General features: G+C 38.4%; 1 protein-coding gene across 1 annotated transcript in view; it reads left to right on the top strand.

Annotated features, from left to right (window-relative positions):
• Arfgef3 (ARFGEF family member 3) overlaps positions 1–26,410 on the top strand; it is a 160,186-nt gene that overhangs the window by 111,795 nt on the left and 21,981 nt on the right. The window contains exons 21-27 of the mRNA XM_076859689.2: positions 1,860–2,005; positions 3,709–3,888; positions 12,926–13,070; positions 14,705–14,827; positions 18,733–18,836; positions 20,165–20,309; positions 26,131–26,259. Of these exons, the coding sequence (XP_076715804.2) occupies positions 1,860–2,005; positions 3,709–3,888; positions 12,926–13,070; positions 14,705–14,827; positions 18,733–18,836; positions 20,165–20,309; positions 26,131–26,259 (972 nt within the window). The remainder of the gene's footprint in view (positions 1–1,859; positions 2,006–3,708; positions 3,889–12,925; positions 13,071–14,704; positions 14,828–18,732; positions 18,837–20,164; positions 20,310–26,130; positions 26,260–26,410) is intronic.

Here is a 26,410-nt window from a genome sequence, read left to right as displayed (position 1 = left end):
CCCTTCTCACAAGGTCACGCTAGGGAAGTTCAAGTGCAAGCTTCTCTTTCAGTTTTGAGGCACAACATGAAAAGGGTGATACATTCTGTCAATGCTGCTGCTCATGGGGGAGGCAGGCTGGGTTGTTCTGCTGAGGTTTGTGCTTGTGACATTGAAACTGTGTGGCAGATTGCATCCCGTGGGGGTGGGGTCCCTTCTCCATATCACAAGCCCTGACTTGCCTGAGTCCAGCCAGCTTGCAGAAAGCCACTGATTTCAGAAGGGGTGGTAGAAGAGAAAAATGGAAGGATTAGCAGAAGCTTAATCCTTCCCTTAGGAAACTGCTCTCAGGTTTATCCTACTAAAGATGGGTCGGTATCACTGCCTTCACAGATGAGGCCAGGTGAAGAGAAAAGGCTTCCTGAAGGGCAGCCCCGTGAAAGGAATGGAGTTGAGTTCCAAATGAGTGGCATGTTGCTCACATAATCTGTGTGCTGGGAACAGACCTTGGATGGCGGCAGGTTGCAAAGTATAATCACTGAGGTCCCTTCCATGTTAGGAATCTGAGGTTCTGAGATATTTGGCCTCATGATGCTTACTGTAGATTTTGATTTGAGAACCACAGTCCTTTCCTCACTAGTTTTTAATAGACTTTCAAATTTTAGCTATATAAAGCCATTAAGCTTCCAGAGCATCTCTGATTGCAGTGGTAACCCTCAAAGTCTTTTGCATTAGAGACAACAGGAAGCTCTGAGCTTACAGAGAAACAGTGAGCAGGATCAGGAAGAGGTGGCAAATGGGTGGAAGGAGCTCTGGCTTTGGAGTCCATCAGATCTGAGTTAAAATATTACCTTTACTACTTTCCGACTGCGCCCTCTGAGCACATCATTTCATCTTTCAGGCATTCAATGTTTCACCCCATAAAGTGGCAATAGTTATATTTATTTCTTAAGATTGCTTTAAAATTACAGTGATTAAAGAGGTAGAGAACCAACATAACGTCTGGTTCAGTAAAGGTCTGTGGTTATTCTCAACTATTACCACTGTTCTGAAGTTTATTTGATGTGGCATGACCAATTACAAAGGAGTTTAGTGGTTAGAAGAGCCAGATAAAGATCAGCTTTTGGGAAGATGCCTGGGGTAGCAATAGGACATAAGCAAGAAACAAGTGGGGAAAATTAGGGTGTCAGTGGCAAAGAAGTAGCAAGAAACCAGAGTAGGCAAGAATTATATTGGAGCCACACAGAGCAGGTTAAATGGATGCACTTTACTGGACCGCAAGAGGGCTTGGTCTGGTCTACTCTGAAAGTACTGCTGAAATGCCATTAAGGACTGGCAAAGGATGACAGTAACAGTAATCACAATAGCTAAAAGCACTTATCAGTTAGTATGTACCAGGCCTGAAACTGAGCACTTAATGTGTTCAAATCACATTATGTAATCCTTAAAGCAACTTTAAGAAGTAGGCATGATTATCCAATTTCACAGACAATTAGAGGCTGGAAAGAAATCTTTGGCCCATGAAGGCACAACTACTAAATGGTGGAACAAGGACTTGTGTCCAGGCCGTCCAACTCCCCAGCCACCTACCTAACTACTACTGCATTCCTTCTTTTAACAAATATTCTTCACACCTGTCACATCTCAGGGACTGAAGACATGGTGGTGAACAAGAGAGAGGTGCTGGCCTTGCTGAGTGAACCACCTGGTTGGTCTCTTTTGGATGGAGAGTCATCCCCTTTTTTTTGGTTAACCTATGCCAAAGAATCTTCTGGTCTGAGAACACTGCCTTGATTTTCAACTGTTCTCTCTCTGATTCGAATAGGCCAGATGATTTTCAAGTCTGGGCTTTCTGGCTTTTATGTTTCGCCTCTCTGTAGGAGAAGTTAAATCTACCCAAGACAGAAAAAGCGCGCTTCACCTCTTCCGCCTGGGGGATGCCATGCTGAGGATCGTGCGGAGCAGGGCACGGCCCCTGCTGCACGTGATGCGCTGCTGGAGCCTCGTGGCCCCACACCTGGTGGAGGTGAGCCTGGGAGGTGGGAAGGGGCTGGGCTACCAATGCAGGGATGTCCTGCTGCAAAGCAGCGTAGCAGCAGCTATCAGCACAGTGGCCATGGGGCAGCAAGAACTCGCTCATCACCTGCTCACCATTGTTCCCCGATTGTACCTCAAGGGGTCCAAAGACTCACCCCATGAGGCAGTGCCACCCTGGTCCCACTGTGGCCGTCTCTCTTTACAATTCTTTATACCCCAGATCTTTATTATTTAGGATAGGCTGTCAGTCTGAGCCTGGAGCCAAAAGATGAGCAGAGCTGGGACTGGGCGTGGTGGCACATGCCTGTAATCCCAGTGACTCAGGACGCTAAGGCCAGAGGATCGCAAGTTCAAAGCCAGCCTTAGCAACTTAGTAAGGCACTAAACAACTTAGTGAGACCCTGTCTCAAAATAAAAAAAAGGACTGAGGATACAGCTCAGTGGGTAGGCACCCCTGGGTTCAATCCCTGGTAGCCAAAAAAAAAAGACAAGCAGAGAGTTCCTAATATCTTCACTTTTATACATTAATATAACAATGTCTTTGGTTCCTGCCACTCTCTTTTTTCTAATAACTTAATTACTTGGGAGAGTGTTCTTTCAGGGGAACCACATGTCCTGATTTTCCCAACAAAATTAACACTAAGACCCTTATGCTTTCCAAGAAAGCCGTTTATGGGAACTCTGTCTCTAAGCATCTTAATACAGGATGATTGGCTACTTGTAAATGGGCAGGGGGAAGCATTGCCCCATTTTACAGTGGTAACTATTTCTAATAGCCCATTAAGAATAAAAGTGCTATAGCCTGTTAAGAATAATGCTATTGTTTCAGCACTTACCCAGTAAAGACAATGTTACACAATAAAGATCTTTTTTTGGAACTTAATTTCTAACCTAAGAACATTCTAGTAGAATAAAGGAGTAGAAAATATCAGTTTAGTCACAAGAGAGTGTATCATCTATATACTATACAATACCCCCAAAATCTACTAGCGTCAAACAACAACCAGGTGTTTAGCTTGTGATTCTTTGGGTCAGAAACTTGAGGAGGGCTCATTTGGGTAGTTCCTGACTTGGCCCAGCTTGGCCAATTTGGTCAGCTGGTTCAAAGACCAGGGCCAACTGGTTCGTGGCCCTGGGAAGACTGGGCAAATTGGTCCCTCTGTACATGGCCTTTCTTGTAGATTGACCTCCAACAGACCAGCCTCTGCCTGTTCACATGACATTCATAGAATTCCCAAGCACATTAGGATAGCAAATCCCACATCACAACTACTTTTTAATTCTCTACTAACATAATGTTCACTATTGTGCTACTGGCCGAAGAAAGTCCCATGTCCAAATTCAGGTCAGTATGGGACAGGACTTCTAAAGAGTACAGATATAAGGAGGTGTGAACCAATCAGAACTCTTGTTGCAACCAGCCCACCTCACTGAGGGAATATGGTTCACCTAACCTTCATGTTCGGGGCATGACTAAGAACTTAGTCATGAGCAGTTCCATGAAGAGGTTCTGGTGTCTTTCCAGTGAGCATGTTCTGTGTCATCCAGGAAAATTATCATGTTAAAGAAAAAACACAAAAATTGCTAGAAACTTACTACCTTGGTGTAATGAGGTGGACTGGGAAAGCTGTCACAAACCACGTGCTTCCTACTGATGTCCCCCCCGGTGTTCCACTCTCCCGCACCCTGTAGGCTGCCTGCCATAAGGAGAGACACGTGTCCCAGAAGGCGGTTTCCTTCATCCATGACATCCTGACAGAGGTTCTCACTGACTGGAACGAGCTGCCTCATTTTCACTTCAATGAAGCACTCTTCCGACCTTTTGAGCGTATCATGCAGCTGGAGTTGTGTGATGAAGATGTCCAAGACCAGGTCAGTGTGACGTCGTGTTCCGCATCACCAGATCTAACAGCGAGTGTGGTGGCAGGCACCGTTCTAGGAGCTCTGCATACATAATCTTTCCAAGAATCCCATTTTGGGTCAGTAAAAAACACAGGTTAAGCATTTGACCAGGGATACCTAGTTAATGATTGTTGGAACTGGGATTGGAGCTAAACCACATGGCTCTACTGGTGCCTCCTCTTCTATCTAGGCTGAACTCTTAACTAATATGGTCCTCTCCACTAGGAGACAGACTGGAAACAAACCAGCAGCAGACCTCATATCTAAGAGGATGGTGGGCTGGGAATGCAAACAGACCCTTTCTCTAAAATCCACTTACAATGTAGAATAAAGGTTTTAAATTTACTTTTAAATACAATGACATACTGGCAAGAAAATTAAATAAAGCTAGAGAGACAAAAGGAATAAAAAAGGGAGCTCACAAAAATAGAAGGGAAAACAGTGGAGGAAGGGAGAAGGGTAGGGAAAAAGGACATGAAAGAGAAGGTACTTAAATTGTGTTATGTGCATGTACGAAGATGTCACAAGGAATCCCGCTAGTATATATAATTGTTTGCATCATTAAAGACACTTTTTAAAAGAAAGAAAGATTAAATGCCATAAACTAAGCAACAATAGGAAGCCACCAAGGAAGCAGAGCTCTGCAGCTGATTTTTCCTGGAAGGATCTGCCATCAGGTGAAGCAGGAGTTCTGCATATCACATTGTTGAGGGCCCAGGGACAGAAGAAAATCCTCACTACAAACTTTGTGAAGCTGGTGTTGGCTGGGGGCAGTGGCTGAGGGGGACTGAAGTAGAAACAAGCCCACATGCCACCCTCTCCAAGAATAATTTCAACCTGTTACTAACATTGGCTCTTAGTAGAGATTTTTTAAAATAGATAAATAGCTCTCTAGGATTGAAAAATTGCAAGCTGGCCTTTTCCTGGGATCCGTGTATGAAGTAGCACAGCCCCAGGAGTCTGAAAAGCTTCCCACAGGCATCACACAGAATCTACCTGGAGGAACTCATGTCAACTCAGCCACAGAAGAATATCACACATAAAGTTTCAAGATATGTGAGCTCATGGTATTTAAGGGAAAAAAAAAATCAACAGACACACAGGAAAAGAAAGCAGCAGTTCGAACTGCCAAAGCAACAGATGGCACCATTGGAGCTAAAAAGAATTGAATTGAAATATTGTTATCTTCCACAGAGAGTATCAAATCAATATGGAAGTTTAAGGAGAGAAAAGAAATGAATGAAAATATGAATTGACACCTAACAAGTAGGTTGAGAGATTCCAATAATAAAGAACTAAGTAATTCAAATCGACCTTCCAAAAGAGAAACAACTAGAAAAAGTTGGATTTAAAAAATTATTTTTTCAATCACTTGAAGACATCGGAGTACAAGAAAATGAAGAACTATAGGGCCAGAATTTGGGAGAAAAAGAATACCTAGAGTGGTGTTCCGGGGGCTTCAGGCTACTTTTTCTGAAAGCAAACTGAAAAAGAAAACTGAAAAGCTAAGAAGCTAAGCAAAGTTGAGTCTAGGACATGCCATTCAGTTTCAACCTGTTACATTGGCTCTTAGTAGAGATTTTTTAAAATAGATAAATAGCTCTCTAGGATTGAAAATTGAAAATTCTGAAGAGAAAAGGACATTCTAGGAAGAAGACTGAGCCTTAAATAGACTAGTCATGACAGAAAGTAATCCCATCTTCAAGTGATCCCAATCATTAACTTAAGATCGAGGTGATGTGAGATTTCTAGAGCCTACCATAAGCATGGGCACCTTGCTGACAGACACCACCATTACCCTGACCTTCAAACTATTTCTTGGTTTACAGGTGTGATGTCTACATTTAGTAAAAAAAAAATAAATAAATAAATAACCAGACTCATTAGGAAATACTATGTCATAGAAAACAAAAACAATAAAAATAGGTACACACATAAGGACTCAGATAACTGAGTTATCAGGTAGGCTTTAAAATAACTACGCTTAAATGTGTTCAGAAAGATTAAGGACAGGAGAAAAATTGTCTATGGTGGAACAAAGAGGTTAGTAAATCCTGTCCCTCCCAAAAAAAAAGAAGAAAAAAAAGCATAAAACTGGACAAAACTGTCAGATGACAGTTCCAAAATGTGATTCATGGTAGACACCAAATGGAATAGCATGTGTTCTTAAAAATGGTTCACTCGAGAACTTCAGTTATGAACAGTGGAGGGTCTGCGTCCTTGCCAGAGACTTCTCCCATCACGTGTACTCTCAAGCTCTGTTGGCAGAAAGAGTAGTTTGACCAGTGTGAAGGTAACCAGGAAAGTCAGCTTTGCTTTGGAGAAGAGAGGAAACAACCATTGGCTTGTCAACAGAATGTGATAAATTTATTAGGAAATGAACCAGGGAGTCCTACAACTTGATAGCCTAAGGTGAGCTGTGAAGGAGTAAGAAAAGTAATATGAGAACAGAGTGAAGAGATGATCTACAGAATGGGAGAAAATATTGCAAACCATATGTTTCACGAAGGGTTAATACCCAGAATATATAGGGAGCAAAAAACTTATTAGCATAAAACAATCCAATTTAAAAATAGGCAGTAGACCTAAATAGACATTTCTCAAAAGGGGACAAATGAATGAACAGTGAGTATATTAAATAAATTAAATAAAGCTCAACATCACTGGTCTTCAAGGAAATGAAAACCCAAACCCAATGAAATAGTACCTTACTCTTTTTTTTTTTTTAAGGATGTTATCAAAAAGACTAAAAGTAAGTGCTAACAAAAATGTGAAGAAAAGAGAACCCTTCTACAACTGTTGGTGGGAATGTAAATTAGTACAGACATTGGCAAAAAACAAATGACAGTACCTCAAAGAATTAAAAATACAACTATCATAATCTAGTAATCCTACTACTAGATACATACTTAAGGAAATGAACTCAGCATGTGGAAGAGACATCAGCACTTCAGTGTCAATTGTAGCAGTAAATGTCATAACGATACCCAAGAAATGGAAACAACTTTTTAAGTATCCATCAACTGATAAATAGGAAAACCTACATATATCCAATGGAATAATAAAATTCAGCCATAAGAAAATGAAATCTTGTTATTTGCCATAACAGATAGAACTGGAAATCATGTTAAGTGAAACTAGCCTGGTACAGAAATACAAGTGCCATATAATCTCATTCATATGTGGAATATGGGAGGAAAAAAGATGATCTCATAGAAGTTCAGAGTAGAATGGTAGTTACAAGAGGCTAGAGAGGATAGGGAAAAGGGAGGAGTGGTAGAGGTCAATCAGTGGATATTAAGTAATAAATAGGAGTAAGAAGTTCTGGTATGTGATTGCACAGTAGGATGATTATAGAGAACCATAATATACTATATATTTCAAAAAGCTTGAGGAAAGGATATTGAATGTCACCAAAAGGTGATAAATTTGAGGAGACAAATAGATTTAACCTGATTTAAACATTACATGATATGTACATGTATCAGAATATCACATGGTACCCCATATGTACTATTTTTATATATCAGTTAAAAATTAAAGGGGAAAAATGGGGGCCAGGGGAATAGAACATAAGATCCTGGAAACTAGAGATTCATGGAGTAGATAAGCACCTCACTGGCTGATGGAAACGTGGACATAAGAGGGATAAACCACAAAGATCCCATCAGAAAGTCAAAGACCGGGGAGATGTAGGATCTGGCTGAACCTCCCATATTCTCCCCAACCTACATACATGGATTGGCAAAGAGTAGAAGCCTTAAAAGCTGGGGTTTCATTAGTCTCTGCCCACATCATCAGCTGACCACACACAGGCATGAACACTAAGAAGTCAGACTAAAAGAAAAATAAAAATTAACTAAAAACAGAGCAGAGACATCATCACCTCATACCATGGGGGAAAACAGATTCCACTGAGTTTCAAGTTAATTTGTTTAAAATAAACCCCACCCCAAAGTAAATCAGAATCCTGCATTGTTAAATATATTATCTAAAAAGTCTAATTTCAGACAGTAGAGGTGGTAAATGAGACATGCAAAGGAAAGAGTGGGGCAAACTTAGAGGGGAAAATAGTAAATAGAAACTGACTTAGAGTGATCCCAGTGTTAGGTGTGGGAGACAGAGGCTTAAACAGCTTCTATAAATATGATCAGGAAATTAAAATAAAATATTATTCCAAGGACTCGAAAATAGGGAATTAAACAGAGAAGTGAAAATGCAAATTCTGGAGAAGAAAAGGGCAATAACTAAAATGAAAATTTAGCTAGATGGGTTTCCAGAAGGATTTGCCATGGCAAGAGAGAGAGAAGGGGGGGGGAGGGAAGGGAGGTTGGGGGGGGAGAATCAGTGAACTAAAAAATAGAGATTAATAGGAACCATCCATCCTCAAGATCAGAGAAATAAGTTTGACTAGAAATAAAGCCTTGAAGACATCAACCATATGAACACACATGTATTGAGAGTGCCAGGCAAATAAAGGGGTAGGGTACTATATTTGGAGAAAATATTGAATTCCAATTAGTTTCAACGCAAAGACAGCTACAATAGACCGTGATACTCAAACTGCTCAAAGACGGTGACAAAACCTTGAAAGTCACAAGGGAAAGACAGCTCTTTACTACAGATGAATAGCATTAGAATTAATTGCTGACTTCTAAGAAAAAAATGAAGGGCCTAGAAGACAATGTAATGACATATTTAATGTCCCAAAAGTAAAAAAAGAAAAAAACTGTCAATGAATAATTCAATGAATAATTGAAGAAATTACCCTTCAAAAATGAAGGTAAATAAAAAACAGTCTTAGATAAATAAATTTTAGAGAATTTCCTGCCAGTAGACCTATCCTACCAGAAACTAAACCTCATAGAGAAAAGAAACAGCACAAGGTAGTAACTCTATTCTATAAGGAGAAAGGATATGTATGTGGGTAGATAGTTAAAAATTGTATGTTTCTCATCTTTTATTTTAAAATATGTAATGTATAAAGCAATAACTCTGGCATTATATTGTTGAACTGATTAAATATAAAAATGTAAATAAAATTAGCAAAAAAGGACAGTCAGTGAAGATATGTAGAAGCAAAATTGCTGTTCCACAAAAATTATGTCTGCTAACTTGTTGTAAAAATGTGATACATATTATAACAATCAAGAGAGTAACATACACACATATACAAAAAAAAAAAAAAGATAAAAACTAAGCAGAGATGTAGGTGTAGTTCAGTGGTAGAATGTGTACTTAGTGCACCCAAAGCTCTGAGTTCAACCCTCAGCACCAAAAATAATTTAAGTGATATTCAAAAGTGTGTTTAGCATGAAATAAAGCAGTAAAGGGAGAACATAGGAACAAAAGGATGCATGTGAAAAACAAATAACAAAATCTTGGGTGTAGAGAGAACCATGCAAAAATAGCATGAAGTGCACAGTGGAAAAAAAGATGCTCAATATCATTAGTCATTAGAGAAATGCAAATCAAGCCCACAACAAGACAAACTTCACAACTGCTAGGATGACTTCAATCAAAAAGAAAGATGCTGGCAACCTTGGTGAACATGCAGAGAAATTGGAACCCTTATATACTACTGGTAGAAGTGTAAACCATGTACCTTGTTTGAGAAACAGTCTAATTCCTCTAATAGTAGTCCCCAAAAGAAATGAAAACAAATATTCATAGAAATCTTATGCACACAGTTTTCAAGATGGAGGAATAGAGGAGGTTGATTTCCTGGCTGCTCTGTGGCATGGAACCAAGAAAGCAGACAGGTAGCTTCTCAGCGGTGAGGTCGTGGAAACCTTCAGGGTAGAAACGCTACTGCCTCAGATCCAAACCATTAGATGGGTAGACACAAAAACATGAGAAAGCAATAGAATAAATCACCTCAAATCAAGATACTCCAGTAACAGAATCCATCAACACCACAGTGGAAGAAATGTCAGAGAAGGAGTTCAGAATGTTCATAATTAAATTGATCTGTGAAGTAAAGAACATTAGAAAGATCACTTCAATACAGAGAGATTCTGGGGGAAAAAAAAAAAGCAGAGACCCTGCGTCTAATAGAAGAAAAAGTAGACCCAAATCTTCATCATGTTGGATTAGGCCCCAACTTCCATAAAAAGACTCCTAGAGTGCAAGAATGAAAATTAAAAATCAATAAATGGGATGAATTCAAACTAAAAAGCTTCTTCTCAGCAAGAGAAACAGTGAGGTAAGTAGAGAGCCTACAGAATGGGAGCAAATTTTTACACTTGCACATCAGATAGAGCACTAGTCTCTGGGGTATATAAAGAACTCAAAAAGCTAAACGCCAAATAAATAAATAACCCAATCAATACATGAGCCAAGGAACTGAACAGAAACTTCACAGAAGAAGAAATACTACCAGTCAACAAATACATGAAAAAAAAGTTCAACACCGCTAGCAATTAGAGAAATGCAAATCAAAACTACTCTAAGATTTCATCTCACTCCAGTCAGAATGGCAGCTATTAAGAATACAAACAACAGTAAGTGTTGGTGAGGATGTGGGGGAAAGGCACACTCGTATATTGCTGGTGGGACTGCAAATTGGTACAACAACTCTGGACAGTAGTATTCCTCAGAAAATTTGGAATGGAACCACCATTTGACCCAGCTATCCCACTCCTCAGTCTATACCTAAAGGACTTTAAATCAGCATATTATAGCGATGCAGCCACATCAATGTTTATAGCAGCTCCATTCACAATAGCTAAGCTGTGTAACCAACCTAGGTACCCTTCAACAGATGAATGCATTAAAAAAAATGTAGTTAATATACAATGGAAAATTACTCAGCCGCAAAGAAGAATGAAATTATGGCATTTGCCAGTAAATGGATGGAACTAGAGAATATCATACTAAGTAAAATAAGACAGTTCCCAAAAACTAAAGGCCAAATGTTCTCATTCTCTCTGATGTGCAGCTGCTTACTCACAATAGGTGGGGGGAGGAATGAGTGGAAGTTCATTGGATTGGACAGGGGAGAATGGGGGGATAAGAATGGGAAAGACAGTAGAATGAATCGCACATGACTTTCCTGTGTTCATATATGAATACACCACCAGTGTAACTCCATATCATGTATAACCACTGAAAAAGAATTTTAAAATGTAAAACAAAAGAAACTCTTGTACACAAGTGTTCATAGCAACATTACATATAATAGCAAGAAAACTGAAAACAACCCAAATTTCATCAGTTGATAATGGATAAATAAAATGTGGTATATTCATTCAATAAAATATGCTATCATTCGATTGTAGGGAAGGTTGTTCAAGTCCGTAAATATCCTTTGAAAACTTTGAATCTATGCTTTAAATAGGTAGAATTTATGGGATGTTATTTATAACTCATTAAAGATGTTAAAAATGTATATTGACTCAACTTCAATCAAAAGGCAGAAATTACAAGAAAACAGCAAGATACTAAAATATACAGTCTTCTTTTGGATTAAAAGGCACCAATAGGTTGATAGGAAAGGACTGAAAACAGTAAGTGATGCAGATTGGAACCATGAGAGTCAAGATGACTGTGTTAATGTCTGGCAGCACGGGGCGCTGGGTTCGATCCTTAGCACCACATACAAATAAAATAAAGATGTTGTGTCCGCCAAAAACTGAAAAACAAAAAAGTTAAATAAATAAAAAAAAATTTAAAAAGACATTAATAGAAGAAATATTACTAGAAACAAATATTTCATAAGTATGAAGGAAGACATATCAATAAAAATGTGTATGTACCTAACAATAAAGCCTTAAAGTACATAAAGCAAAAACAGAATTCAAAGAAGATATGGACAATGTAAGAATTACAGGAAGGGAGTGGAATGGAGAGTTATTATTTAATGGGTGCAGAGTTTCAGTTTGGGAAGATGAACATATTCTAAGGATACATGGAGGGGATGATAGTTGTATGATGGTACTTAATGCCATTGAACTTTATGAACTTTATACAATGGTTAAATGGTAAGTTTACATCATGCATATTTTATCATCATAATAATGAAAAATAATTGTAGTGGAGCATTTTAACACTCCTTTCTTAGTAGTTGATAGATGGAAAATCAGGACATAGGAAATGAACACTATTAACCAGCATGGCCAAACTGACACCTGGAATACTCTGTCCAACAAAAGAATACATGGAACATTATCCATGAATCTGTTAGACCATAAAACAAGTCTCAATACATTTAATAGAATTGAAGTCATATCAAGTATGTTTTCCAGCCATATAGAATTAAATTCAAAATTTAAAAAATTAGAAAATGTCCAAATATTTGGAAATCAAAAAGCCAAAATTCTAAATAGCCCATTTGGTCAAAGAGAAAATTATTTCCAGAAAATGGTACTAGAACATACTTCAGAAAAATGAAATTACGCTCTTCTCTTACCACATACACCAATAAAAAAAATGCTCAAAAATAGGTCATTATTTACATATAAGAGCAAAAACTAAGTATTTCTAGAAAAAAGCATAGAAGGCAATTACTGAGAACCTGGATTAGGGAAAGATTTCTTAGAAATACTGAAAGAATGACCCATTAAAAAGAAAAACCAATAAATTAGAGTTTATTATTATTGAGAATTTTGTTCTTTAAAAGGGACCATTAAAAGGTAAAAAGACAAGCTCAAGTTGTGACAAATATTTGCAAACTATATAACTCAGGGAGGACCTGAATCTTCATGTTATATACAGAGCACTAACAACACAATAATAAAAAGACAAGGAGACACACACCCAGTTTAAAACATAGCAAACTATTGACAGATGACCTCATAATCTTGTGAAAATTTGTTCAGCAACATTAATTACTAGTGAAAGGCAAATTTATACACTCTGGCCACATAGGAGATTCTTGAGTGAGCCTGTCTGACTTCTGGTTTTTCTTTCATTGAAACTAACTTGGAAATAGTGGGCAGAGGAGGATATTACCCTTCCCAGAAATTCTTGTGCCTCTGTTAAGTGCCACCTCCTTTGCCCGTGCCAGGTGGTCACATCCATCGGTGAGCTGGTTGAAGTGTGCTCCACGCAGATCCAGTCGGGATGGAGACCCTTGTTCAGTGCGCTGGAAACAGTACACAGTGGGGACAAGTCTGAGGTGAAAGAGTATCTGGTTGGTGACTACTCCATGGGTAAGAATGTGCCAGTGATTCTTGCAGCTGAGATTTCTTTTTTTTTTTAATTGATTTTTAAAAAAAAATAAATGACAGTGGAATGCATTACAACTCTTATTACACATGTATAGCACAAATTTTCATATCTCTGGTTATAATATAAAGTATGTTAACAACATTTCATGTCTTCATGCTTGTACTTTGGATAATGATCTTTATGTCACAGTTCATGATATCAAGAGAAATTGAACTAGAGGGAAGACAGACATTCCACCATGTTTTATTAATAGGACATGGAGTTCAGCAAGAACCTTGGGTCTGTGTCCCACCAGCAGGCCAAGAGCCCTGTCCCTCATCAGGCCCTGCTCTTGCTGATAGTTGAATGGCCTCTGTTGGTTCACTGAATGCAACGTTGCTGTATAGATTTCTTTCCTGAGGCCAAAATAAAAATATTAAAGATTGAGCATCTGAAAATTGGAAACCTGAAATGCTCTCAAATCTGAAACATTGTTGGCATTCCACAACATTCCAGATTTTCAAATTAAGGATGCTCAAAGCAGTAAAGTTTATGCAAATCTTCAAAAAGTGAAAAACTCTGAAATCTGAACCACATCTGGACCCCAGCATTTAAAATAAGACATATTCAACTTGTATTCACTTGCTAGTAAGAAACAGAAAAGTGGGCTGGGGAAATAGCTCAGTGATAGAGTGTATGCCTCCCATGCACAAGCCCCTGGGTTTGATTTCCAGCACCATAAAACTTACATATGCACATACACATACACATACACATTTAAACAAAGGGGAGTCAGAATTAGGGAGTCTGGTCTGGCTGAAATGAATGGGCATGCCCAGCAATGTTGTCCCAGGAACACCCCTACATTCAGAAACCAGAATAACTCATGGGACTTATCATATAGTTATGCCAAGTTTTGTTGTGTAATTCTGATGTGTTATGGTAATGTAGTAAGAACACAGCTGGGACAAAGACACAGGTAGGATCTGGAGGAATGTATGAATGGGCTTCCTTATGCTCTTGTGACCCCTTCAGGGGGTCACATGGCTCACTCTGCCTCCATCAGTGAAAATACAGCAACCTGTTAATGATGTTTCTGCCCAAGGACATCAGTTAGAGACCTAGCTGGAACTAGTCAGGCAGGCATATAACACAATTCCAGACAAAGGAAAACAGCATAAACCACATTGTTCTCACAGTCTAGGCATCGTGAACCACCTTATGAGTTAACTGTTGCCAGGGAATATTCTGGAAACTGAGTTCCTAGATACTGAGGGCAAGCAGGCTTTTTGAGGTTAGCAGTCTTGGGCCTTCTATATGAACTCTTCTGCACAGATATGAGTAAGTGCACATAAATCATGCAGGAGCCTTCCAGAGGCCACATGTCTCACTGCTCTACAGATCTACACATCACTTGAGCCCTGTATTCCTCCAGCATTGCCCTCACTTCTCCATCCAGGGTAATGTGCAGCCTTCCTGCAGTTCCCCTGAAGGTGAAACTGAGCAGGACAGCACAGCCATCCAGTCCAAAGGCCCAGGCAGTTCCCCAGGAGATCTTTTCAGAGGCTCCTTGGATGGTGCAGCGAGTCTGAGCAACCTGAGCAGTGGAAACCTATCTCTGATATTCCTCCCCCAGGAAAAAGCCAAGCCCCAGTGTTTGATGTGTTTGAAGCTTTTCTCAATACCGACAACATCCAGGTCTTTGCTAACGCAGCCACTAGTTACATCATGTGCCTTATGAAGTTCGTCAAAGGACTGGGTAAGTGGAATCCTCCTTTCATGCCTCATAACCTCTGAAGACACTTTCCAGGATGACTTTGTGCCAAAGGCCCTGGAGACAGGGCCCACTGACCAGTAGGAGAAAACAAACATCATGGGATATAAACAAATGGGGTGTGTCGAGTACTCCGGGACAGAAAGCATATTGGGAAAGCAACTTGGGTTTGATATTTTTTTCAATTGCATTCATGGAATATCTTGTAAGATAATATATTTTCAATCTATATGTTGTTTTGCCAACTTATTTTCCAATCTTAAAATATTTTCATATTATCTTCAAAAACTGCCCTTTGTAGGAAACTAGCCTCCTTGGTGTCACACAATTAGCAGTCTGAGTTTGATTTCCCAGCTCCTAAGAATTCAGAATGCCTCCCACCAGGCCTTATTAATCATAACATGTATTTTGGACATGTAGACATCTCTTCTCTGAGGCCTAAAGTATTTCAAGAACTAGGTCATTTGATTTTATGCTTAATTTAGGAACATTTAACAGTGTAAAGTCTTGCTATACAACAAGACCTCCTGGAGCTGATTTTTTAAAATTTTTTTGTAGTTGTAGATGGACAGAATGCCTTTTTTTATTTGTTAATTTTTATATGGTGCTGAGGATTGAACCCAGAGCCTCACGCATGCTAGGCAAGCGCTTTGCCACTGAGCTACAGCCCCAGCCCTCGAGCTGGTTTTAATATGGCACAGATTTGCCTGAGGTGAAATGGAAGGAAGGGGCAGTTAGTTAACCCAAACATTTAAAAGAAACTTGAACTTTTGAGAGTTTTGCCATGGAGTACATTTAGACTTGCAGGCTGAAACCCTTGGAAATACTAATAGTATAAAGTCAATATTATTTTATATTCTTGCTATGTAAATGATGATTCTTATGCAAAAGAAAATCAGACACAAAGAAATTGTGTGTCTCATGTCACCCTTATTTTTGGAACAGGAATAAAATGCAAGTTTCAGGATAGAACTCAGAGGCCCTAAGTCTGATCTATAGACCATTCTTGTTACAAGTGCATCATCCTCACTCTCTGATATACCATAGTCTCACCTTGTCCACAGAACCCCAGAGGATGCCTGGAACCATAGATGGACCAAACCCTATATATGCTATGATTTAATATGCTATGATTTAATATGCTATGATTTATAAATTAGGCAGAGTAAGACACTAACAATAACTAATTATAAAATAAGAACACTTCTAACAATATACTGATACTATGACAGTCTGATAACTCAGGCAACTACTAGAGGACAATAGACAGGTAACATATACCATGTGGATATGCTGGACAAAGGGATGATTCGCATCCCAGGTGGGATGGAGTAGGATGGTGTAAGATTTCATCATACTACTCACAATAGCATATCATTTAAAACCTATGAATTGTTTGTTTCTGGAATTTTCCACCTAATAATTTCATGCTATGGTTGATCACAGGTCACTGAAACCTCTGATAGTGAAACCAATAATTCCAATTATCGTCCATATTATAGGGAGAGAAATATGAATAAAACAGATTTCTTGCTGCAAGATCTCACAGCCCCTTTGGAAGCAGATACAAAAATCAGTAATTATAGTCCATAAAGACAAATGGTTTAATAGAGATGGCAGGGGGAGGGCGGCACTGATACTAAAATGAGTAGTACCTGAGTCAGGGTGTTTGTCAGTAGGGCATACAGGTTTCAAAAAACAGGTAGCATCTGAATTTTATAAAGTGTGCAGGTTTGCCTTTCTAGAAATAGGGTACGTTGAGGGTGCCCTGACAGGTCAAAAAGAAAGGGGCCAGGCTGTGTTGCTACATGCCCTGTCAAGAAATGTAGAATGAGTAGGAAAGGTTTTTCTGCTCGGCAGTCATGAAGATCCATGCGATATATGAAATTAACACTGGCAGACACATGTCCCTTAGATAGGGACAAGAAGCTGTAGGCAGAAGCACCAGTTCTGGCACAGTTTGGAGAGAATAGCAATGAGAGAATAGGCTCCAGCAGTATTCTAGAGGTGATATCTAAAGAGCCTGTGTCTGCTTAAATGTGAAGCCTGAGACAGGGACAACTGAGGACTACTCCCTGTCCAACAAGTGTCTTGGAAGTACCAGTGTTACCCAGAATTAGGATATCCAAAAGGAGAGCAGCTTGGATATAGCAGAGAGTGTCTCAATGTGTTCAGATTGCTATAACAAAATACCTTAGGCCAGGTAATTTATAAACAATAGAAAGGTATTTCTCACAAGTCTGGAAATTGGAAAGTCTAAGATCAAGGCACCCAGAGATTCAGTGTTTGGTGAGGGATCGTATGCTTCACAGCACTGTCTGCTTGCTGCATCCTCACATGGCAGGAGAAGAAGGTGACTCTCTGGAGCCTCTTTTTTAAGGGCACTGATTCCATCCACCTTCTAATACCATCACCTTGGTTATTAGGTGTAAACATATAAATTGTGTGGGTCGGGCGTAAATAATGATCATGGCAGATAGGAAAAGTATTTATTTTTTTTTTGGCCAATGAGACACATTTTCTATGAAATAATAAGAAATGCCTAGCTACATATTAAAAATTTGAGATTTTGGTCTTAGGAGTTAGGAACTAAAAATAGAGATGCCAAATTATCTGAGTGCATGTGGAAGATATTTAAAACAGGTTCGATTTTTGTGTGTGAATTATAAGGTGGAGTGATTTGTCTGGAGCTTGGGGTCAGTGGGAGACGCAGAGTTCTCAGTACAGCCACACTGCCCGAGTACTGCGCAGCTCCATGGAGTGCCATCACAAAGATTTGAGTATGTGACATGGAAAAATGTTGGCATAGCTGCTGTGATCAATGGGATAGGAAATTATTTATGTATTTCCACCCATTTATTTCAATGTGAATTTGACCTGGCTTCTGTTTTGATATCATGAAATATAGTCATGTCAACTAGGGGTTGGCAAAGTACTTGCAAGCCAAATCTGACTCAGTGAGAGTTTTTATAAATAAAGTTTTACTGGAACACAGCCATGGTCATTTGTCCATGGCTGCCTTTGTGCTACAAAGAAGTTGAGAAGTTGCCATACAAACATATGACCTGCAAAGCCTTAGGTATAACTGTCTGGCTCTTTACCCAGAGTAGGCCAACTCCTGATCATAGACCTTTTTTTTTTTCCTTTTTCTTAAAAGAAGAAACATGCCTCATTGCTTCTGAGTTTTAACTAATGCCTAGTAATTATGTCTGTCTACTCACAGGGGAGGGTGTTAGTTGCTACAATAGTAGACAATTAGAAACAATTACAGTGTTGAGGAATGATTTTGTTAAAAGTATTGAAATATATTCATTATATGAGAAAAATTATAATTCTCAATTATAATTTACTTATTGAAAATCTAGATGCCCTTCTATAGTGTTTCATCTGTACATATATACAAAAAAAAAATAGAATTCATTTAAATTCACTTAAGTAATCTCTGTCCCCAAACCCTCCATGTTTTTTCAGACTCTTCCCAGAGCCCTCGTTTATCATCATCATTTAGTGCTGCGTACTGGCAGCACACAAGCTCCTTGTCCATTAGAGACTAAGTGCTTCGTTCCAGTCCAGCACAGGGCTTGTCCCTGGGGTCATCTTCTCCCAACAGAGCTTCAGAAGTGACCCCATCTGGCAGCAGGGCCTGGAGAAGTGAATCGCAATGTGTCCATGAACAAAAGAGCACAGCCTGGCTACTGAAAGTACTGGGGTAGAAAAGAGAAGAAATGTTCACTGTAGGGTTAAAAATGGCCAAGGGGGCTTTTCTCAGGGTTGTGCCTTGGGGTCATTTTTCTTTTCCCCCACTCTCTGCTTTGGTGACTATCTGATGAACTTGCATGGTGTGAGAGAGCGGATGGGAAGTCAAGGGTGGTTTTGTCTGTCTGTCCTAGGGGAGGTGGACTGTAAAGAGATCGGAGACTGCGTCCCAGGAACAGGAGCCACGTCCACAGACCTTTGCCTCCCTGCCCTGGAGTACCTCCGCCGCTGCTCTCAGGTACGGGGAGAAATTGTTGAGGCCCACACTCAGCTCCAGTCCCTTAAACCTGCCTCACGGGTGTTCCCAAAATACGAGCAGATATCTTTTGCTGAAACCCAGGAGAGACACTGCCTTCTGTGTGAGAAGATGGGAGCTTAGACCTGGAGTATATATTTTTGTTCCTACCCTTTCCATGAAGAAAAACAAAGATATACTGGGACACTCGATGAGATCCTGAGATCTCCGAAACTTCTCACCTACCCTCAGACACACGACTACCGTAATCTCTGCTTGCATCAGAAAGGGTCACAGGACCATGGGAGGTCATCCTGGTAATACTTCAAAGTGGACCATGGAAAAACACACACACACACACACACACACACACACACACACACACACGAGGGATATGTTCAGTTAAGATCTCATGAAGAGATCCAGTAAGACAATGCTTATTGAAGTGAACAGCTACCTTCATTGTACACTATCCTTGTCTTTGACAAGCAGGACAATGCTCCCTCCTCCAGACATCATCTCCTCAGGCTCAGAGACAGCCCTCTCTCTGTGGTTTCTTTCCTGTTTTCTCAGGTTGTATACCAGACCTCTTCTGGGGTCCACCTGCCCGTCTGTCAGTGATACCACTGAGTCCCATGAGTTGAAGAGGAGAGATGCTTCTGATTTCTTCCCCCTGCTGCCTTCCCCAGGCCCCATATGCTGTCTCCCCATCCCCCTTCCACCCCAAGTCCTTCCCTCTCACTCAGGGCTCCAGCCACATTTCCCTGGTTTCTAGAACTATGTGGACCCAGCAGGCATGATTCTAATTCATGAAACTGTTGGAGGACTGTGCTCCAGCAGCAGAGGAGAATAAGGAGCCCAGCCACCTGCTCTTCAGCCCTGCTTCTAAGACTTCACCTCTCCCCGGCTGCCCTCAGACACCTCCATTACTCCTCTGCTCCTGCCCGTCTCTTTCCTGACAAGTTGGGTCAGGGATGGGGAAGCCAGAGGCTTGTATTTCATCTTCCTATAGACTCTTCTCAGGGATCCCCCACAGGCAAAATTCTTGACATGTTCATGGTTCCCTTAGTAGGGTTATAAAACTCTTGTAATAACGATACTAAAAAATTATCCACTAATTTTTATTGGCATTGCTACTGAGCTATTTCATCATCTTCATTAGATAAATGTCCCTTGTAAGCTCCCTTATAAATCATCACAAACTAACTTCAAAACGTTTCCTGTGTCCCCTTTGTCACTGCTGTATACTTATATTGTTCTTTTACTCCCTGAGTACAGATTTTTTCAATATCTAATTATAGCATTTGGATTTTTTTCTTTTTATTGTTCAGTTACTAGCCAAAATCTACAAAATGCCCCTGAAGCCAATATTCCTTAGCGGGCGGCTTGCTAGTTTGCCTCGAAGACTTCAGGAGCAGTCAGCAAGCAGTGAGGATGGAATCGAGTCGGTCCTGTCTGATTTCGATGACGACACTGGTAAGTTGATTGATTGGCCTAAACCAGATTATTTGCTATGTGCACAGTCCCAGAAGTTTAAGTCAGACGTTAAGTAGCTTACAGTTATAAAAGTAGTCCTCCTTTTTTATTTTTTATATCAAAATAAGTTTGCCTAAAATTGGTAGGTATGGTCTTTTCAAAAACAGCACTTTACAATCAGTGCCTCCAAACCTAGATATTAAAGATGCACCTTTGCAGATTCCACTAAATTTAGTTTCAAACTCCAAATTCTCTTGAATTGAGCAAATTGGAAAGAAGTTGCACTAGTGCATTTTGTACTTAAATTGGCTAGTAATTGTCTTTAATAGCTTTTTGGAAACACAATCATTATATAATGACTTCCTGCAGGACTATTTGGTTAGAGACTGGGGAAATTAAGTCATTACTGAAGAGGGAAGCTATTTTGTGACTGGTGAAGCTGAAGGCTCAGGAAAAGAATAGTTTCAAAAGAATCTGTTTTAAATTAGGTCCCATGTACTCTCCTGTGAATCAGAGTTCAAGCTAGTAACTTGGAATAATTTTCAGGTAGGTTAACTCATGTTCACACCAACTGTCTTCTGTCTCAGAAGACCCTTCCTGTTCCACTTTAAGAAATGGAAAGTATAGGACTGGAGTTGTAGCTCAGCAGTAGAGCACTCACCTAGCACATATGAAGTGCTGGGTTCAATCCTCAGCACCACATAAAAATAAATAAATAAAATAAGGCATAAAAAATAAAAATAAAACTTAATTTCCATTTATTTTTTCTTTTTTAAAATAATTATCTCTTAAATAAACCTATTTGGGGTGATAGATTGTTTCAAGTCCTTGCAAAAGAACTTTTGGGGGCAGGTTTTTCACTTGTTTTCATTTCACTGTCACAAATTTATGGAGGTAACAGGAAGATTTACAGTTTGGGAAAGGGATTATCTACAGTAAAACCTCACTAGTTCAGATTGGTTGAGAGGAAGCACTAAATGAAAGAATAAATATCAAATATAGAGGACAAAGCACTGAATATTGACTAGATGTTACTTAATGTAGGTTTTATTTTAATGATTAGATAAGAATGATTTTTACTTAGCATTTGAAATCTCCAATCCATATAATTATAAGCAGAAGCTAATGTTATTAATCTATAATACAGTCTTTAAAACAATCATAAATGCTGATGTATTACCATGAGCATTCTTCTTCACATTTGTGCAAATAATTAATCCACTTTTTTCAAGGAGGCCCATCTTCTTATGGATAAAGCTCAGCCAAGAACCTATCTAAAGTTGGTTCCACATTATCAATTCTATGATCTTAAAGTTATTTTATGAAACACAGATCAAAGAATAAAGTTAAAAGCTGCAAGTCAGTTTTAAAACTGCACAATTTCTCTGGAACATAATTACTCCCCCACCTGGAAAATTCAAACATATGCAAAACTAGACAGATGAAAGAGTATACAAAAATATAGAGATAATATACAAAACTAGACATAATGGTATCACCCTCTTTTAACGACTATCAATTTATGACCAATCTCAGGTGATGTCTATTTTCTTTTTCTTTCCCTCTGTTTTAATTTAAGGCAAAACCCAAATCATTTTAGTATTTCATCTGGAAATATTTCAGTAGGTGTGCTTTAAATATAATATAGGAGGCAGAGATATTTTCTATATTTCCCCCTTAGTTCTAATATGGGCTCTTTGGCTGGAACTAGGAATCCAACTAATTTAAGATTAATTAATCAAAGAAAGCATAAAATTTTATTATTTTCACATGAACATGGAGATCTTCACAAAAGTTAAGTTCAAAGAAATGACCAAAGTATAATGCTTATATAGTTTTTAGACAAAACACAATAAATTTGTGAAAGAATAACAATGTAAATGGATCTCTGGGCTAAGGTAAATTCTAGAGATGTTCCTAAGAGATGCATTGGGGAGAGAGGGTAGAAGATATGAATTATTTCAATAGTTTGTTTATTCAGGTTCATTATGTACCAGTTACCAGTCTATGGTGATCAAAGCTGTTATCCAGCCTTGGCATGGGAAGGTCATCCCTCTAAAAGAATCTTTATGTCTTGTTGCATGTATGAAAAGATAGGCCAGATGGCACCTTTCTAAAATATGGTTTTTCAAGTGATTTGAGCTAGAAATAACCAATATACCAACTCAGCACATTTTGAGATGGTATGTCCTTCAATAACAGCCATTAATTACCACAGTGTCATTATCATACCTGAACAATGGTGGATTAGAGGTTGCCTGGGTTGCAATGAGTAGCTACTGCTTGATGGTTACAGAGTTCTGTGTGAGGTGATGAAATAGCTGTAGTGCACATCATTGTGCATCTAATTAATGCCACTCAATTGTACCTATAAAAATGGCTAACTTGCTATTTTTTGTTGTATGTATTTGCCACAATAAAATCATTTTCACCAGGTGTGGTAGTGCACACCTGTAATCCCAGAGACCCGGGAGTCTGAGGCAATAGGATCACGTGTTCAAAGCCAGCCTCAGCAACAGTGAGGCACTAAGTAATTCACTGAGACCCTGTCTCTAAATAAAATACAAAATAGGGCTGGGGATGTGGTTCAGTGGCCAAGTTTCCCTGAGTTCAATTCCCAGTACCCCCCCCCATAAAAAAGAAAAAAAGTCATTTTTCAAAAAAAGACTAAGATGATTAAACTAAAAAGAAAACTTAATTCTTTTGCTAATATTAGCTCCCAAGAAATACAACAATTATTTGAATATAGAATTTACAGACCATATCACCCTTTGTTCACAATTTTTATTGGTGCATTGTATTGTACATCGAGCATGCATAATACATACTGTACATTCGTGCATGTGCACAATGTAATGGTATAATTTGGACACTTTCACTCCTCAGCACTTTCCTCTTCCCTCTGTCCCTTTCCTCTCCTGAATCCCCTTGATTTCATGACATCTTCCCCCACTTTTCGTTTTTCCTCTCTAGCTTGCACATGAGAGAAAACTTCTGACCCTTGACCTTGTGACTTATTTTGCTTAATGTGATGGTTTCTAGCTCCATTCATTTTCCTGTAAATGACAATTTCATTTTTCTTTATGGCTGAATAAAACTTCATTTATATATATATATATATATATATATATATATATATATATATATATAGAGAGAGAGAGAGAGAGAGAGAGAGAGAATAATATATATGTAATATATATTTCTTTTCTTTATCCATTGATGTATACCTAGGCTGGTTCAATATTTGGCTATTGTGAATTGTGCTGCTATAAATATGGATATGCATGTATCACTGAAGTGTGATAACTTTAATTCTTTAGGATAAATACTGAGGAGTTGTAAATAGCATATGGTGGTTCCATGCCTAGGCTTTTGAGAAGCCTCCATATTGATATCCATGGTTGTTCTAATTTACAATCCCACTAACAGTGTAAAAGAGTTCCTTTTTCTCCATATCCTTTCCAGCATTTATTATTGTTTGTATTCTTGATGACTGCCATTCTGACTGGTGTACAATGAAATCTCAGTGTAATTTTGATTGGCATTTCCTTAATTGCTAATTATGTTGACCATTTTTTCATGTATTTGTTGCTGGCCATTTGTATTCTTTTGAGAAGTGTCTGTTTAATTAATTTGCCCATTTATTAATTAGGTTGATTTTTTTGGAGTAAAGTTTGAGTTCTTTATAAATTATAGGTATTAATCCTTAGAAGAATAGCTAGCAAGGACTTTCTACCACTTTGTGGGTTCTCTGTTCACATTCCTGTTTCCTTTGCTGTGTAAAAGCTTTTTTAATTTAATGCCATCCAATTTATTAACTCTTATAATTATTTCCTGAGCTTTAGGGGTTCTATTGAGAAAGTTGTTGCCTGTGACTATAAGTTGGGGTGTTGAACCTACATTTTCTTCTAGGAGTTGCATAGTTTCTGGTCTAATTCCAAGGCCTTGATCTATTTTGAGTTGATCTGTGCAGGGTGAGAGATAAGGATCTAGTTGCATTCTTCTACATATGGGTAACCAGTTTTCCCTATACCATTTGTTAAAAGAGGCTATCTTTTCTCCAATGTATGTTTTTTGGCACTTTTGTCAGATGACTGTAGATGTGTGAGTTTGTGCCTTCAATTCTGTACCATTGATTTACTTGTCTGTTTTTATGCCAGTACCATGCAGTTTTTGTTACTTTATCTCTGGAGTATAATTTGAAGCCAGGTATTATGAGGCTTCCAGTATTACTTTTTGGCTTAAAATTGCTTTTTTGATATTCTTGGTAGTTTATTCTTCCAAATAAATTTTAGAACTATTTTTACTAGTTCTGTGAAGAATGTCACTGGTATTTTGAAGGGGATTGCACTGAATCTGTATATTGCTTTTGATAGTAAGGCATAATTAATATCATTAAAATGGCCAATCTATGAACATGGGAGGTCTTTCTATCTTCTGAGGTCTTCTTCAGGGTTCTACAGTTTTCATTTTAGAGGTCTTTCACCTCCTTGGTTAGATTTATTCCTAGGTATTTTTTTATGAATAGGATTATTTACCTGATTTCTTTCTCAGAAGCTTCATTGTTATTATATAGGAAAACTATTGACTTTTGTATATTGATTTAGGAACCTGCTACTTTGCCAAATTTGTTTATTGGCTCTAACAGTCTTGGTGAAATTTTTTAGATCTAAATATAGGATCATATTATCTGCAAACAGTGATAATCTGGCTTCTTTCTTTTCTATTTTTAGCCTTTTTATTTCCTTCTCTTGCCTAATTGCTCTGGCTAGAATTTCTAGCATTATATTAAATAGGAGTAGTAAGAATGGTTATCCTTTTCTTCTCCCAGATTTTAAAGGAAATGCCTTTAGTTTTTCCCCATTTACTATGAGGTTGGCTTTGAGTTTTTCATATATAGCCTCTATAATGTTGAGATAGGTTCCTTTTATCCCTAGTTTATTCAGTGGTTTTTATCACAAGTGCTAAAATTTTCTTAAAGGCCTTCTCTGCAACTATTCAGTGATTTTTGTCCTTGGTACTATTTGTGTAATAAATTATTAATTTTTATTAAACCATCGTTGCGTCTTTGTATGCCACAACCAAGTTGGTTTTATTCCAATCTTAATAAAAATAAGTTGTGTTCAACAATATATTTTTTTTGCATCTAAGTTCATCAGGGATATGTAGTTTTCTTTCCTTCATATGTCCTTATTTGATTAGAGTGTGATACTGGATTTATAGAATGCATTTAGAAGTGTTCCATCTCTTTCTATTTCATGGAATAATTTGAGGAGCATTGGCATCAGTTTTACTTTAAAGATTTGGTAGAATTTAGTTGAGAATACATTCAGTCCTATGCTTTTCTTTGTTGGAAGGCTTTTAATTATTGCTTGTATCTCATTACAAGTTATTGGTCTAATTAGGTTTTCTATGTCCTCTTGACTCAGTTTTGACAGATAATATTTATCTAGACATATTCTATATATGCTAGGTTTTCCAATTTATTAGAGTATAAGTTTTCAAAATATTCCCTAATGGATTTCTGTTATGTCTGTGGTGATTTCTCATCTCTAATTTTATTAATTTGATCTTTTTCTTTTGATTAGTTTAATAAAAAGGTGATATAGCCCTTTTTCAAAGGGCAGTTTAGTTCTCCCTTTGTCAGAACATGTAAATGATAATCTGTCCCTGTATATGTAGGCAGTGAGCACTAACATCCCCAGGTAGTGTCTCACATCTGATGTGCTTGACTGCTTAGATAAGTTTTTAATCGAATCTTGCCATGATTCTTCATGATGTTTAACTGGATTGCACAGAGATCTGCTTTTTTGGTCTCCAGGTCTAATAGAAGTTTGGATTATCCTGTTAGAGCAACTCACAGCAGCTGTGTCCAACTGTCCACGTCAGCACCAACCACCAACCTTGGATTTACTCTTTGAGCTGTTGAGAGATGTTACGAAAACACCTGGTAAATATGTCTGTCTGATTTTGGGGGGAGGGATGTTATTTTTTTTTTCAGGATGGTTTTTCTGGATGTCTACCTGTTTTCACTGTTCCTACACTTAATGCAAAGCTTCACTCATAATAGGTGTTCAATAGGTATTTATTGAATGGCTATG

This window comes from Callospermophilus lateralis, chromosome 6 (genome assembly GCF_048772815.1).
Source record: "Callospermophilus lateralis isolate mCalLat2 chromosome 6, mCalLat2.hap1, whole genome shotgun sequence".
Taxonomy (NCBI): Eukaryota; Metazoa; Chordata; class Mammalia; order Rodentia; family Sciuridae; genus Callospermophilus; species Callospermophilus lateralis.
The sequence above is the reverse complement of the archived record's forward strand: the minus strand, read 5'-3'. Positions and strand labels throughout refer to the sequence as shown.